The following is a 12,712-nucleotide window of genomic DNA, read 5'->3' on the forward strand; positions in this document are numbered from 1 at the left end:
TACTGTCGCTCGTATTGTTTTCATGCAGCTATAATAGTTCTTTAGATATTCTGCACACGGTTTCCAATCCTCAAAGAATGTTATCGTTCTTTTTGGTCTCTAATCTTTGCGGTTAGCTTTGCCAGTTCCACAAACTCCCGTCATTTTAATAATTTTAATTCTTCCTTCCTCCCCTTTCCATTTCTGTTCGTTCTTGCTGCCGCCATTGCATGCATACATGAATTAACCAACTTTTTCGGTATATCCAGAAGAAACAGATTTTATTTGCAAGTGATTCCTGCAATGCCTTCTGCTCCTGGTTTTCAGTCTTCCTGCACCAGAGACTGAGCAGATTGCTTTATCCTTTTTGTAAACCACTTTGAGGTTTTGTTTTTGTATTTTGTATTTTTTTTTTTTACAATCAAGCAGTGTATAAATTTTACGAAATAAACAGGCTTGCTAATTTAGACATATGCAAATGCAGAGTTTGACTCCATTGCTGTAATGCAGTATGTCTTGCCATAAGGGGGAGACACCAAGCATAATCCCAAAAAAAGGATTCAGATGTGATAGAGGTAAAAAGAAACGGGGTGCCTTACAAATACAGTTCACCAGGTACTGCCTTGGGGAAGGGCTGTCATTCAGTGGGGGATCATCTACATTGCATGCAGAAAGTCCCAGGTTCAAGGGATGCGGGTGGCGCTGTGGTCTAAACCACTGAGCCTCTTGGACTTGCCGATCGGAAGGTCGCCGGTACGAATCCCTTCGACAGGGTGAGCTCCCCTTGCTCTGTCCCAGCTCCTGCCAACCTAGCAGTTCGAAAGCACACCAGTGCAAGTAGATAAATAGGTACTGCTGCGGCGGGAAAGTGAACGCCGTTTCCGTGAGCTCTGTTTTCCATCACGGTGTCCTGTTGTGCCAGAAGCGCTTTAGTCCTGCTGGCCACATGACCCGGAAAGCTGTCTCCAGACAAACGCCGGCTCCCTCGGCCTGAAAAGAGATGAGCACCGCAACCCCATAGTCGCCTTTGACTGGACTTCACCATCCAGGGGTCCTTTACCTTTTTGCCTTTACCCAGGTTCAATTCCTGGCATCTTCAGCTAGGCCTGTGAAAGCCTCCCTGCCTGTAACCCTATAGATTCACTGCCAGTCAGTGTAGACAGTACATTGGTACCTCGGGTTACAGACGCTTCAGGTTATAAACGCTTCAGGTTACAGACTCCACTAACCCAGAAATAGTGCCTCAGGTTAAGAACTTTGCTTCAGGATGAGAACAGAAATCGTGCTCTGGCGGCGTGGCGGCAGCAGGAGGCCCCATTAGCAAAAGTGGTGCTTCAGGTTAAGAACAGTTTCAGGTTAAGATCGGACCTCCGGAACGAATTACCATATTTTTTGCTCTATAAGACTCACTTTTTCCCTCCTAAGAAGTAAGGGGAAATGTGTGTGCATCCTATGGAGCGAATGCAGGCTGCGCAGCTATCACAGAAGCCAGAACAGCAAGAGGGATTACTGCGTTCACTGTGCAGCGATCCCTCTTGCTGTTCTGGCTTCTGAGATTCAGAATATTTTTGTGTCTTATAGAGCGAAAAATATGGTAAGTTCTTAACCCGAGGTACCACTGTATTAAGGTGTCATGGGCTTTGAAGATGCTCAAACTCAGGACAAAAGGGAGAAACGTGTTAAGAGGAAGCCACACTTGGCACACCCTCACCGCGATCAACACCGGCCAAGAAACCTATGTCCCCACTGTGGAAGGACGCGTGGATCCAGAATTGACCTTCACAGCCACTTGCGGACTCACTGCTAAGATCGTGTTCATGGAAAACAATCTTACTCGGCTATGAGTGATCGCCTAAGAAGAAGGAGGAATAATGGCCTTGACTCTCTCTGTAAGGCTTTGCCAGGTCTCCTAGAGATCTCTCTGCAGGCAGATTCTGTGCTTGCATAGGGAAGTATCCTTGAATTGTAGAGTTGGAAGCAATACACACACAAAATATTTTTTCTTTAAGCACTATTTCTCCACGTTGTTGAGGTTTGGGGATTGGTTATCAAAGCATTCAAGATATCTCCAGTGCAAAAAACAACAACACAACAAAGTGAACTTTAAAAAATAAAAACCAAATGCGGATTGGAGGGGGTGGGGCTGATTTGCAAGCAGTGACCAGAGAGAGGCATGTTTTCATTTATTTGTAAGACCCAGGGGAGACATAGAAGTGGACTTACTCTGGGAAGTTATTCCAGAGTCCTGGCAAAGCTCCATTTAAAGTCCAGCCTCTCTCCACTGATGGGTCTGTCTCCCTTGGCACAAAAAAAGCCCTGCTGGATCAAGCTCCATCTTGTCTGGCCTCCTGTTTTTAATAATAGCCAGCAGGATGATTCCGGGAAGCCTGAGGGCATTTGGCTACAAACCATGGTGGCTAAATGGAGCCTCCAGCTTTAATGGCAGTCTACCTCTAAATTGCTGTCTACTGATGATAAACAATGGGGGAGAACGTGAGAAGGGCCGTGATGGATTAGACCAAAGACCTCCCTAGTCTCACATCCTGTTGCCTTCTTATTTCCCAAGCACTATGTTTGAATGTGGTTAGTTTGCAAGTGCAGGTTTGGATAATCTGAGCCTGCATGTCTCCCCCGCCCTCTTTAAATTACATTTCTCTTCCACCCTACCTCCAAGGAGCTCAAGGGGACGTATGTACATGGTTCTTTGCCCCTCATTTAATCCCCACCGCAACCCTGAGAGGTAGGTTAGCCTGAGAGTGAGAGGCTGCCCCACGTTTACCCAGTAAGCTTTGTGGGTGAGTGGGGATCTGAACTCGGGTCCCGATACTCTAGTATGCCACGTTCAGTCTTATATCTGGGCAGACGTTCAAGTCGTCCATCAGTAACTTGTAACTTTTCCCCCTTCTCAAATCACTTTTTATTTTTAGGATAACGGATATTTGCATGTTCACACGCCGATAATTACTTCAAACGACTGTGAAGGAGCCGGGGAAATCTTTCAAGTAGAGGTAAGGCCCTTGATAATTCAGGAATAAATAAGCCAGAATCAGGGAGTTGGAAGGGATCCCGAGGGTCATCTAGTCCAACCCCCTGCAATTCAGGTATCTCAACTAAAGCATCCCTGACAGATGGCCACCCAGCCTCTTTGGGGACCGACTTTTTCTTCTTGGTTTCTTTTTTTGCCTGAGGAGCCACATTCTCTCTTGGTACAGGATCCCCAAACCCCATCTGACTTGTTACACGTGCAGAAGATTTCCTCATTTTTTGTTTAGTCTTTGTGCAAATAATAATAATAATAAATTCTTTAAATCCCACCCTCCCCAGCCGAAGCTAGGCTCAGAGCAGCTAGCAACAGTAAAAATAACAGTTTACATAAAATCACAATCAATGAATTAAAATACATTCTAAAATCAATTCATTCTAAAATCAATTCAGAGTCAAATTAATGGCAACCATTGGGTTAGACATTCTATGAGGGATTACAGGAGGAGGGGGTCAGACTGCCTTGGCCAAAAGCCTGGTGGAACAGCTCTGTCTTGCAGGCCCTGCAGAAAGATATCAAGTCCCACAGAGCCCTAGTCTCTTGTGACAGAGCGTTCCACCAGATTGGGGCCATGGCCGAAAAAGCCCTGGCTCTGGTTGAGGCAAGCCTAACCTCCCTGTGGCCCGGGATCTCCAAGATGTTTTTATTTGAAGACGGTAAGGTCCTCCATCGGACATACCAGGAGAGGCGGTCCCGTAAGTAGCCTGTGTGTATGTGTGATTCCCACCAGCAATAGTGTCACACAACAAACTGGTTTTGAAACCTAGGGAAGCATCAACACAGTTTGAAGAGCATCGCGGTGTGACACATCGCACTGAACGTCTTCTCCAAAATCCCTCCAGAGGCATCTTTGCAGGTATCCCGTGGGGTGAGCAAAGTGGCCAGTGATCCCTGCCTCTGTGTCCCTTTTGCAGGAGGGGGAGTGAAATTCCTGCAAAAAATAATAATAATAAAGGTAAAGGTAAAGGGATCCCTGACCATTAGGTCCAGTCATGACCGACTCTTGGGTTGCGGCCCTCATCTCGCTTTATTGGCCGAGGAAGCCGGTGTACAGCTTCCGGGTCATGTGGCCAGCATGACCAAGCCACTTCTGGCGAACCAGAGCAGCGCACGGAAATGCTGTTTACCTTCCTGCCAGAGTGGTACCTATTTATCTACTTGCACTTTGACATGCTTTTGAACTGCTAGGTTGGCAGGAGCAGGGACCAAGCAACGGGAGCTCACCCCGTCGCGGGGATTCAAACCGCCAACCTTCTGATCAGCAAGTCCTAGGCTCTGTGGTTTAACCCACAGCGCCACCCGTGTCCCCTCAGTAATAAAGGTTAGTAGCAAATAAAACCTTTTTTGTTTGCCCTAAAGCCAAATGCCTCCTTAGAGCTTAAAGGAGAGGACCAGGAAGGCAGACATCAAAGGGAATCATTGTTCTATCACTTAGAGGAAAGCACAAAACAGGTATCGACTGGGGGTTGTTCTTTATGCCTGGAGTTAGTCTCCAAAGCCTTCCCCTGCTCCAAGCTTTTCTGTTGTGTATTGACGGCGCTTTCACCCCAAGAAGCAGAGAGGATTTACTAAAGCCATCTGCCATCCATTCCCCTTCGAGTAATAATAAGGGAGAGGATGTGAAAAGTAACAGGTATTTTGTGAGTAGCATTAGGTGTTTAAAGCTTACATTGGAGCAGAAGCTTGATCAAACTGTTCTCTAAATTTGGGGTGGGGGAAATCAGACCCAGGAGTCAAATTCTCTCTGTCTGGCCCTCTGAACCAACAAATTTAAAGTAGCACAGGGAGAAATGAAGGAGCACCTTGTTGTGGCTCCCCTTTATTGAATGTACAACACAATACCATGACCTATCCCTTTCCCAGCAGCATTGTTCTTGTTTAGTTGTTTAGTCCTGTCGGACTCTTCGTGACCCCATGGACCAGAGCACGCCAGGCACTCCTGTCTTCCACTGCCTCCCGCAGTTTGGTCAAACTCATGCTGGTAGCTTCGAGAACACTGTCCAACCATCTCGTCCTCTGTCGTCCCCTTCTCCTTGTGCCCTCCATCTTTCCCAACATCAGGGACTTTTCCAGGGAGTGTTCTCTTCTCATGAGGTGGCCAAAGTATTGGAGCCTCAGCTTCAGGATCTGTCCTTCCAGTGAGCACTCAGGGCTGATTTCCTTCAGAATGGATAGGCTTGATCTTCTTGCAGTCCATGGGACTCTCAAGAGCATACTCCCAACAGCATACGAATCAATATGGCTAATCTGACCCTACAGCCTCTCAAAACTTCACACATCCAAACAAACCATACTGCAACCAACCAGGCTCTGAACCCTCCAAATTCTCTCAAAGCCAATAAAAAGAAATAGATATGTAAATAAACGACCTACCCAAATGATGCCAACACAAAAACCCTGCACAAAAACTGTGCAACAGAACGAAAAATCATAATCTCTCCCCTCTTTCCCCCCAGCCGCACAGTGTCTTATGTCATTAGTGTGTCATACCGAATGTAAACGAACTATAAAAGTCTCTCTAAATTGAACATGGAGACACTGTACAGTGGTACCTCGGGCTAAGAACTTAATTCGTTCTGGAGGTCCGTTCTTAACCTGAAACTGTTCTTATACCTCAGGTTAAGAACAGTTAGCTAATGGGGAACACTTTAGCTAATGGGGTCTCCCGCTGCCGCCACGCAATTTCTGTTCTCATCCTGAGGTAAAGTTCTTAACCCGGGGTTACTAATTCTGGGTTAGCGGAGTCTGTAACCTGAAGGGTATGTAACCTGAAGCTTCTGTAACCCAAGGTACCACTGTGTGTACTTTTCCCTTTGTTTGTTTTGCAACAAAGGAGAATCTTTAATAAAAACAAATTTAAAGAAAAGAACTGTGCCTAAGACTGCATCTCCTCACTGGTCCCGCTCTGTTTTGGCTTGACTGGGATGTGTTCTTGAACTCTGATGATGCCTTTTGCTTGCCTAGATGGAGAATGGACAGGGCAGTTTGTGTTGGAAAGTAGCCTTTTACTTGTTGTCGGCAAGCAGAAAATTGATGCTCTTCTTAAACATGAACCAAATGCATGCTGCCAGAGGTAAAAGGTCTTCTGTGATGGATACGATCAAACACTGCGATGAACTTAGCTTGGACACTGCTTGCTTCCTTGTTGGCACCTGTCTGCCTCAAGAGACAATGGAGTGCACGTCCAGGGGTAAAGCCAAACTGCTCCGTTAGCAGCACCAAAGTGATCTTCCCGGGGCGCACACCTGGGCAGTGTGTATGGAAATCCTGGGCTACCCAGTTGACAAGACCCCACCCCTCTCGGCCTCGCTGATGTGGTCCGAACAAAAGCAGAGCAAGGCGTTTGGCACCAGCTTGGCTGCAGGAGTTGCCAGAAGGAGGCCCACAAGGCGCCATCCAACTCTGAATTTGTGAAGGGTTTACCCCGAAAGGGACACGGGTGGTGCTCTGGTCTAAACCACTGAGCCTCTTGGGCTTGCAAATCAGAAGGTCAGAGGTTCGAATCCCTGCAACGGAGTGAGCTCTCGTTGCTCTGCCCCAGCTCCTGCCAACCTAGCAGTTCGAAAGCATGTCAGCGCAAGTAGACAAATAGTTACCACTGCGGCGGGAAAATGAACGGCGTTTCCATCAGCTCTGGTTTCTGCCACCATGTCCCATTGCGCCAGAAGCGGTTTACAGTGGTACCTTTGGTTACGAACTTTATTCGTTCCGGAGGTCCATTCTTAACCTGAGGTACCACTTTAGCCTATTGGGCCTCCCGCTGCCGCTGTGCGATTTCTGTTCTCATCCTGTGGTAAAGTTCTTAACCTGAGGTACTACTTCTGGGTTAGCAGAGTCTGTAACCTAAAGCGTTTGTAGCCCGAGGTACCACTGTAGATGTGCTGGCCACATGACCCGGAAACCTGTCTGTGGACAAACGTCAGCTTCCTCGGCCTGAAAGCTAGATGAGCGCCGCAACTCCGTAGTCACCTTTGACTGGACTTAACTGTCCAGGGGGGTCCTCTATCTGTCTATCTATAGATCTATAGAGTTTACCCCTTAGCCTTTACTTCTCCCACAGATATTCTGCAAGGCAGCAGAGGTTTAGGATCAGAGTTTTCCTTCCCCTAGATGAGCAGTCTTCCCAGGTGAACGAGCCCCATCTACCCCTCACTTTCCTCTACAGCACATGCAGAAACCACCTTCTTGACCGTTCGTCCCCCTCTCAGTCTCATCTGCTCAATCTGCCAGAGCCCGCCTTTGTCCACAGGGGAAGTCCCTAACTCACAAGGCTTTGAGACCTATCGGCTACCCTCACCTGGTTTAGCTGGCCAGTCAAAGCTGTTCCTGGGATGTGGCCGCTGTCACATGCTGTCACATGCTTCTGGGAGCCACAGGTGAGAGCTGAGTTCAGGGCACGGACCAAAGGTAGACAAACTACAGTGGTACTTCAGGTTACAGACGCTTCAGGTTACAGACTCCGCTAACCCAGAAATAGTACCTCAGCTTAAGAACTTTGCTTCAGGATGAGAACAGAAATCACGCGGCAGTAGCGTGAGGCCCCATTAAGTAAAGTGGTACCTCAGGTTAAGAACAGTTTCAGGTTAAGAACGGACCTCCGGAACGAATTAAGTTCTTAACCCGAGGTACCACTGTACCCCTCATGTCCCCCGCCAAAGGTACTACCCTCCCATAACAACCCTTACCCCCCCAGCTGTGTTGTCATTTAGTCATGTCCGCCTCTTCGTGACCCCATGGACCAGAGCACGCCAGGCACTTCTGTCTTCCCCCCAGCTGTACAAATATTAAATTTACACTTCTTGTTTCACCCACATTGGCTTTTGGCTCCATTCCCCATCGGAATGTGGCCCTCAGAAGGTTGTATGGAATGGAGTGTGGCCCTTGGGTTACAAAAAAGGAGTTTTTAGTGTCCGCTGTAGGACACTACATTTTCTCTCCCATCAAACATGGAGCCAGCCCTTTAGAAAGAGCTCAGATTTTTCTGTGGCTTTCTCTTGCTGTTGGTGTATTTCTGCCCCCCCCCATCTGCTACAAATATCTCACCTCATGGAGGTTTGGGCGGAGAAGGGGAAATATTAGGGGGAGACCCATTTGGCTTTCCTATTTCTCTAGGTGTGTCAGGTGACTGAGGGATGCGGTTGAATGGAAAGTTTTGTTCGTTTCTGCAAACGGAGAGTGAAATCTTCGTTTTCCTTTCCAATCCAGGGCCTTTTCTGGCGTCCACAGCGTAGCGGGCGTGTTATTGTCTTGTTCCTTTTGAGGCAAATTGTTTGAAAAAGAAATCCAAAGAATCCTTCAATATTTCATCTTTTCGCCTTTTGTTTCCTCTCCGCTGCCTTTTGCAAGTGCCCAAAAGCTTTCTTCAATCTTCACCGGTGGCCGTTGCAAGGAAACGAAAAGCCCCTTCTTGAAAACGTTGCTCTTTGTTTTAATTTTTATGACAGATGTTTTCATCCTGACGCGAAACCTTCCTTCCATGTCTGTGAACAGCACCTGTGGCTCTTCAAAGAGAGGGTTTTCTTTCTTTCTTTCATCACTTACTTCCAAGGGAACTCTCCCAACCCCCCCAGCAGAACTGTGCATTTAAACTGTCCCGAATATAAATGTTCTTCTGGTGCTTAGCGTGAGAGCTGTTCAAAAGGAAGTTTGAGGAGTGTGTCTGTGCACAACAACAATGTGTGACACGGTTGTAGTTTTCCTTTAAGCTGTTCTAGTGTAACTCGCAAAACTGAGTCTCGATAAAGGATAATAGCGTTTTCCCTAGCTCACAGTTGCTTTTAGGCACGATGCAGAACTCACATTTATTCATCGGGAAATGTGGGCAATGCATGTATGATGTACATGCCACCATTAAACAATCTTTTTATCCTCCATAGACCTCAGCAGAATACTAGGGCTGGGCGATACATCAATATATTGTCCAAAGCTGGTTTGAAGTCCATACTGTGATATCGACTTCCATAGATTTTGACCTGGCAATATATCGTGAATCATGATTTGTATTTTAGGGCTGGGTGATGTAGCTTCCAAAACCAGCTTCAAGTCCATATCATGATAATTGGTTTCATAATTTTTGACCTAGTAATATATTGCAAATCATGATGTGTGTGCTATGCAAGAATCACATTATGGGGGAAACTGAAGCTAGCCAGTGCTTCTACATATGTAACTCTATCCTTATTTCAGACATTGTGATATATCAGTACAGTCGTACTTTGGTTCTCAAATGGAATCCGTTCCGGAAGTCCGTTCGACTTCCAAAAACGTTCGAAAACCAAGACATGGCTTCTGATTGGCTGCAGGAGCTTCCTGCAGCCAATCGGAAGCCGCGTCAGACATTCGGGTTCCAAAGAATGTTCGCAAACCGGAACACTCACTTCCGGGTTTGCGGCGTCCGGGAGCCAAAACGTTTGAGTCGCAAGGCGTTCGACAACCAAGGTACGACTGTATATCCTGATATATCACGAAGTTGGAAACCAGACATCACCCACCCCAAATGTCTTATCTTCTCAGCAACCTTGTGGAGTTGGTTCGGCTGACAGGTTCCACATCAACCGGGGAGCGTAAGAGCTGAGGGGTGATTTGAACCCAGATCCTCATTCTAACCACTACACCACAGTGGCTCTCCTGTGTATATTTCGCACTGGGAAGTCGCAACTGGTGCAAGTCTCTCTGCTGTCACCCCACTACCCGGGATGCATATGCAAAGCGAAGTGCCCACGTGTGTGACCGTTCAGACGTTCAGCCGAACTATGGTTGGTGCCAACCACAGTTGAAATGGAAACCGTGGTTTGGGGCTTCTGCACATACCAACATGCTGTAGTTTACGGCCGCTTGCCGCCTCCTGTTTTCCATCTGATCTGTACACTCATTTCTGTTGCATTGTGGCCTCTAAAGGAGGCTAGCAATGGTTGATGTACTGTGGCTATCACACCAAGCCTTTGTTTGAACAAACCACAGTTTCTAGAAATTACAGCGAAGCAGCTCCATCAGGGAGGGACTGTAGCTCCATCATTACAGCACATGCTTTGTGTCAGACAGGACATCACGTGTGGGGAAGGTCGATGTGATTTGGCGAAAACTGCCTCACAGGCCAGATTTGAACCCTGGGCATGCAATTTGGCCCGTGGGCTGGAGGTGGCTGAAGGTTCCCTACCCCTGAGCTAATCAAGAGTTTCCCGTTTTGTTTTGTTTTAATTCTTGCAGTCTGCAAATGAAGAGAGAGAACCTGGAGAAAACCCCCATTTCTTTGACGTCCCTGCATTTCTGACGGTCTCTGGCCAACTCCACTTGGAAGTGATGGCTGGGTATGGATCTTGCTGGTTTTTTTGGTTTTTGTTTTCGCAGTTGGGAGATTTAAGGCTGACTGTGGGTGTCTGTGGGTGCATTTTGGGCCCCGCGGTGGTTGTAAGGTGTTGACACAACGGAAATATCCATGGGGTGGCCCTTGTAAATGGCACTGGAAGCCCAGACTCGGGTGAAATCATATTGGAGGGACAAGCATGAGTGCAAATATATTTTTTTCTTTCTTATATATTACATTTACGCCCTACCTTTCTTCCAAAGACCTCAAAGTGGCACCCATACTTCTCCCCATGTTATCCATGCAACAGCTTGAGGAGAAGTAGGCTTGGCTGAGAGAGGGACTGGCCTAAGGTCACCTAGTGGCTGGGTGGAGATTCGAACCCTGGTCTCCCAGGTCCTAGCCTGGTTCTCCCTAACCACCACACTGCCTCTCCCTGGTGTGTCTGGTCAACTTGAGAGTGGAGTAGGCAGGGGAACAGAGAAGCCAGGCAAAGGAGAGTCACGTGGTCTCAGTTTGAAAGAGTGCCAGCTTCAGCTGGTGTATCGCAGAATCATAGAGTTGGAAGGGACCCAGGGGTCTGTCGACATGCAGAGGGGCCGGGAGGCCAGCTAGCAAGCCCAGCTTGGACGTCTCCTTCCATCGGCCCGTACTCCGACGTAAATCAGCGACCCGAACTTCAAAAGCCAGGGCACGCAATTAGCAGAGTGTGGGTTGCACACAGAAGTAGGCGTGAGGTGTAAGTCATGCTGCAGCTACAGATTTATTAAACATACCGTATTTTTCGCTCCATAAGATGCATCTAGTTTTTAGAGGGGGAATGCAAGAAAAACAATATTTTTAAAGGGAGCGCTGAGCGGAGCCTGCATGCATCCCAGCTCAGAGCTCCTTTTCACGAGCCGCGCGGTGCATGTGTGCGGCGCTTGCAGGCTTTTCTCCCTCCTCGCGATTTGTGAAAGGGAGTGCGGCACTTGGGGGCTTTTGCGGGAGGTGGGGGAAGGGACAGAGAGCAGCCCCTCAAGTCCCTTCCCCCACCTCCCGCAAAAGCCCACAAGAGCTGCACGCTCTTTAAAGGGTGCGCGGCTCTTGGGGGCTTTTCCCCGAGAAGGGAGAAGGGACTGACTGGCCTCCTCGGGGGGAAAGCCCGCAAGAGCCGCGCGGAGCGTGTGTGAGGCTCTTGGGGGTTTTTCCCGCCTGCATTTGCTCCATAAGATGCAAACACATTTCCCCTTACTTTTTAGGAGGGGAAAAGTGCGTCTTATGGAGCGAAAAATACGGTAGATCAGAACAAAGAAACATGTCGTCTCTCTCTCTCATGTCGTCTCGGAGAGAACAGCAAAAGCAAAAGCTATACACAAATGGAAGTTCCCAGCAAGCTGTGCTGGAATGTAAACAGACATGTGACACGCAACAATTCCACATGCCTGTTCCTTAAGGTGGAATGGAAATATCAGCAGGGTCATCTGGTTCTTCCCCCTGCAATGCAGGAATTCTGCCCACAGCTGTCCCTGAGTGGGCTCAAACCACCGACCTTCAGGTTAACTGCCAGGCACACTGACCCATTGCACCACCTCCAGGTCCAACTACACCCTTTTCTGGGCCACTGTAGCTTGGGTAATCACACATTTAGACTACTGCCGTATACTTTGTGTGGGGCTTCCCTTGTTGTTGGTCCAGAGGCTGCAGCTATTGCAGGATGCCTGTTAGCCACTGACCCTGTTTTTAAGGTCTTGTTACAGTTTCGGGGAGGGGTGTTGTTATTGGGTTGGTTTTGCTTTAATTCTGATTGTGCATTTTGTGTTTTCGTATTGTCATTTTATCCTGTGAACCGCCCTGAGACTTGCGGGTAGAGGGTGGTGTACAAGTTTAATAAATGAATAAATAATAAAATAAAATTATAAAGCTCTAAACTGCTCTGGATCCAGGGTACCTGAAAGATAATAATATAATAATAATTTATTAGTTATATCCTGCCCATCTGGCTGGGCTTCCCCAGCGACTCTGGGCGGCTCCCAACAAAATATTAAAATACAGTAATGCATCAGACATTAAAAGCTTCCCTAAACAGGGCTGCCTTCAGATGTCTTCTAAAAGTCTGGTAGTTGTTGTTCTCTTTAACATCTGGTGGGAGGGCGTTCTACAGGGCGGGTGCCACTACCGAGAAGGCCCTCTGCCTGGTTCCCTGTAACTTGGCTTCTTGCAGTAAGGGAACCACCAGAAGGCCCTCGGCGCTGGACCTCAGTGTCCGGGCTGAACAATGGGGGTGGAGACCCTCCTTCAGGTCTACTGGACTGAGGCCATTTAGGCTTTCAAGGTCAGCACCAACACTTTGAATTGTGCTCGGAAATGTACTGGGAGCCAGTGTAGGTCTTTCAAGACCGGTGTTA

At 47.8% G+C, this 12,712-nt stretch overlaps 1 protein-coding gene across 2 annotated transcripts in view; it reads left to right on the top strand.

Moving 5' to 3' along the window:
* The window catches only part of NARS2 (asparaginyl-tRNA synthetase 2, mitochondrial), a 41,815-nt gene that overhangs the window by 11,623 nt on the left and 17,480 nt on the right, over window positions 1-12,712 (top strand). For both annotated transcript variants that reach the window (XM_083609970.1, XM_083609971.1), the window contains exons 6-7: window positions 2,907-2,987; window positions 10,229-10,329. In XM_083609970.1, the coding sequence (XP_083466096.1) occupies window positions 2,907-2,987; window positions 10,229-10,329 (182 nt within the window). The remainder of the gene's footprint in view (window positions 1-2,906; window positions 2,988-10,228; window positions 10,330-12,712) is intronic.

This window comes from Podarcis filfolensis (genome assembly GCF_964270895.1).
Source record: "Podarcis filfolensis genome assembly, chromosome: 4".
Taxonomy (NCBI): Eukaryota; Metazoa; Chordata; class Lepidosauria; order Squamata; family Lacertidae; genus Podarcis; species Podarcis filfolensis.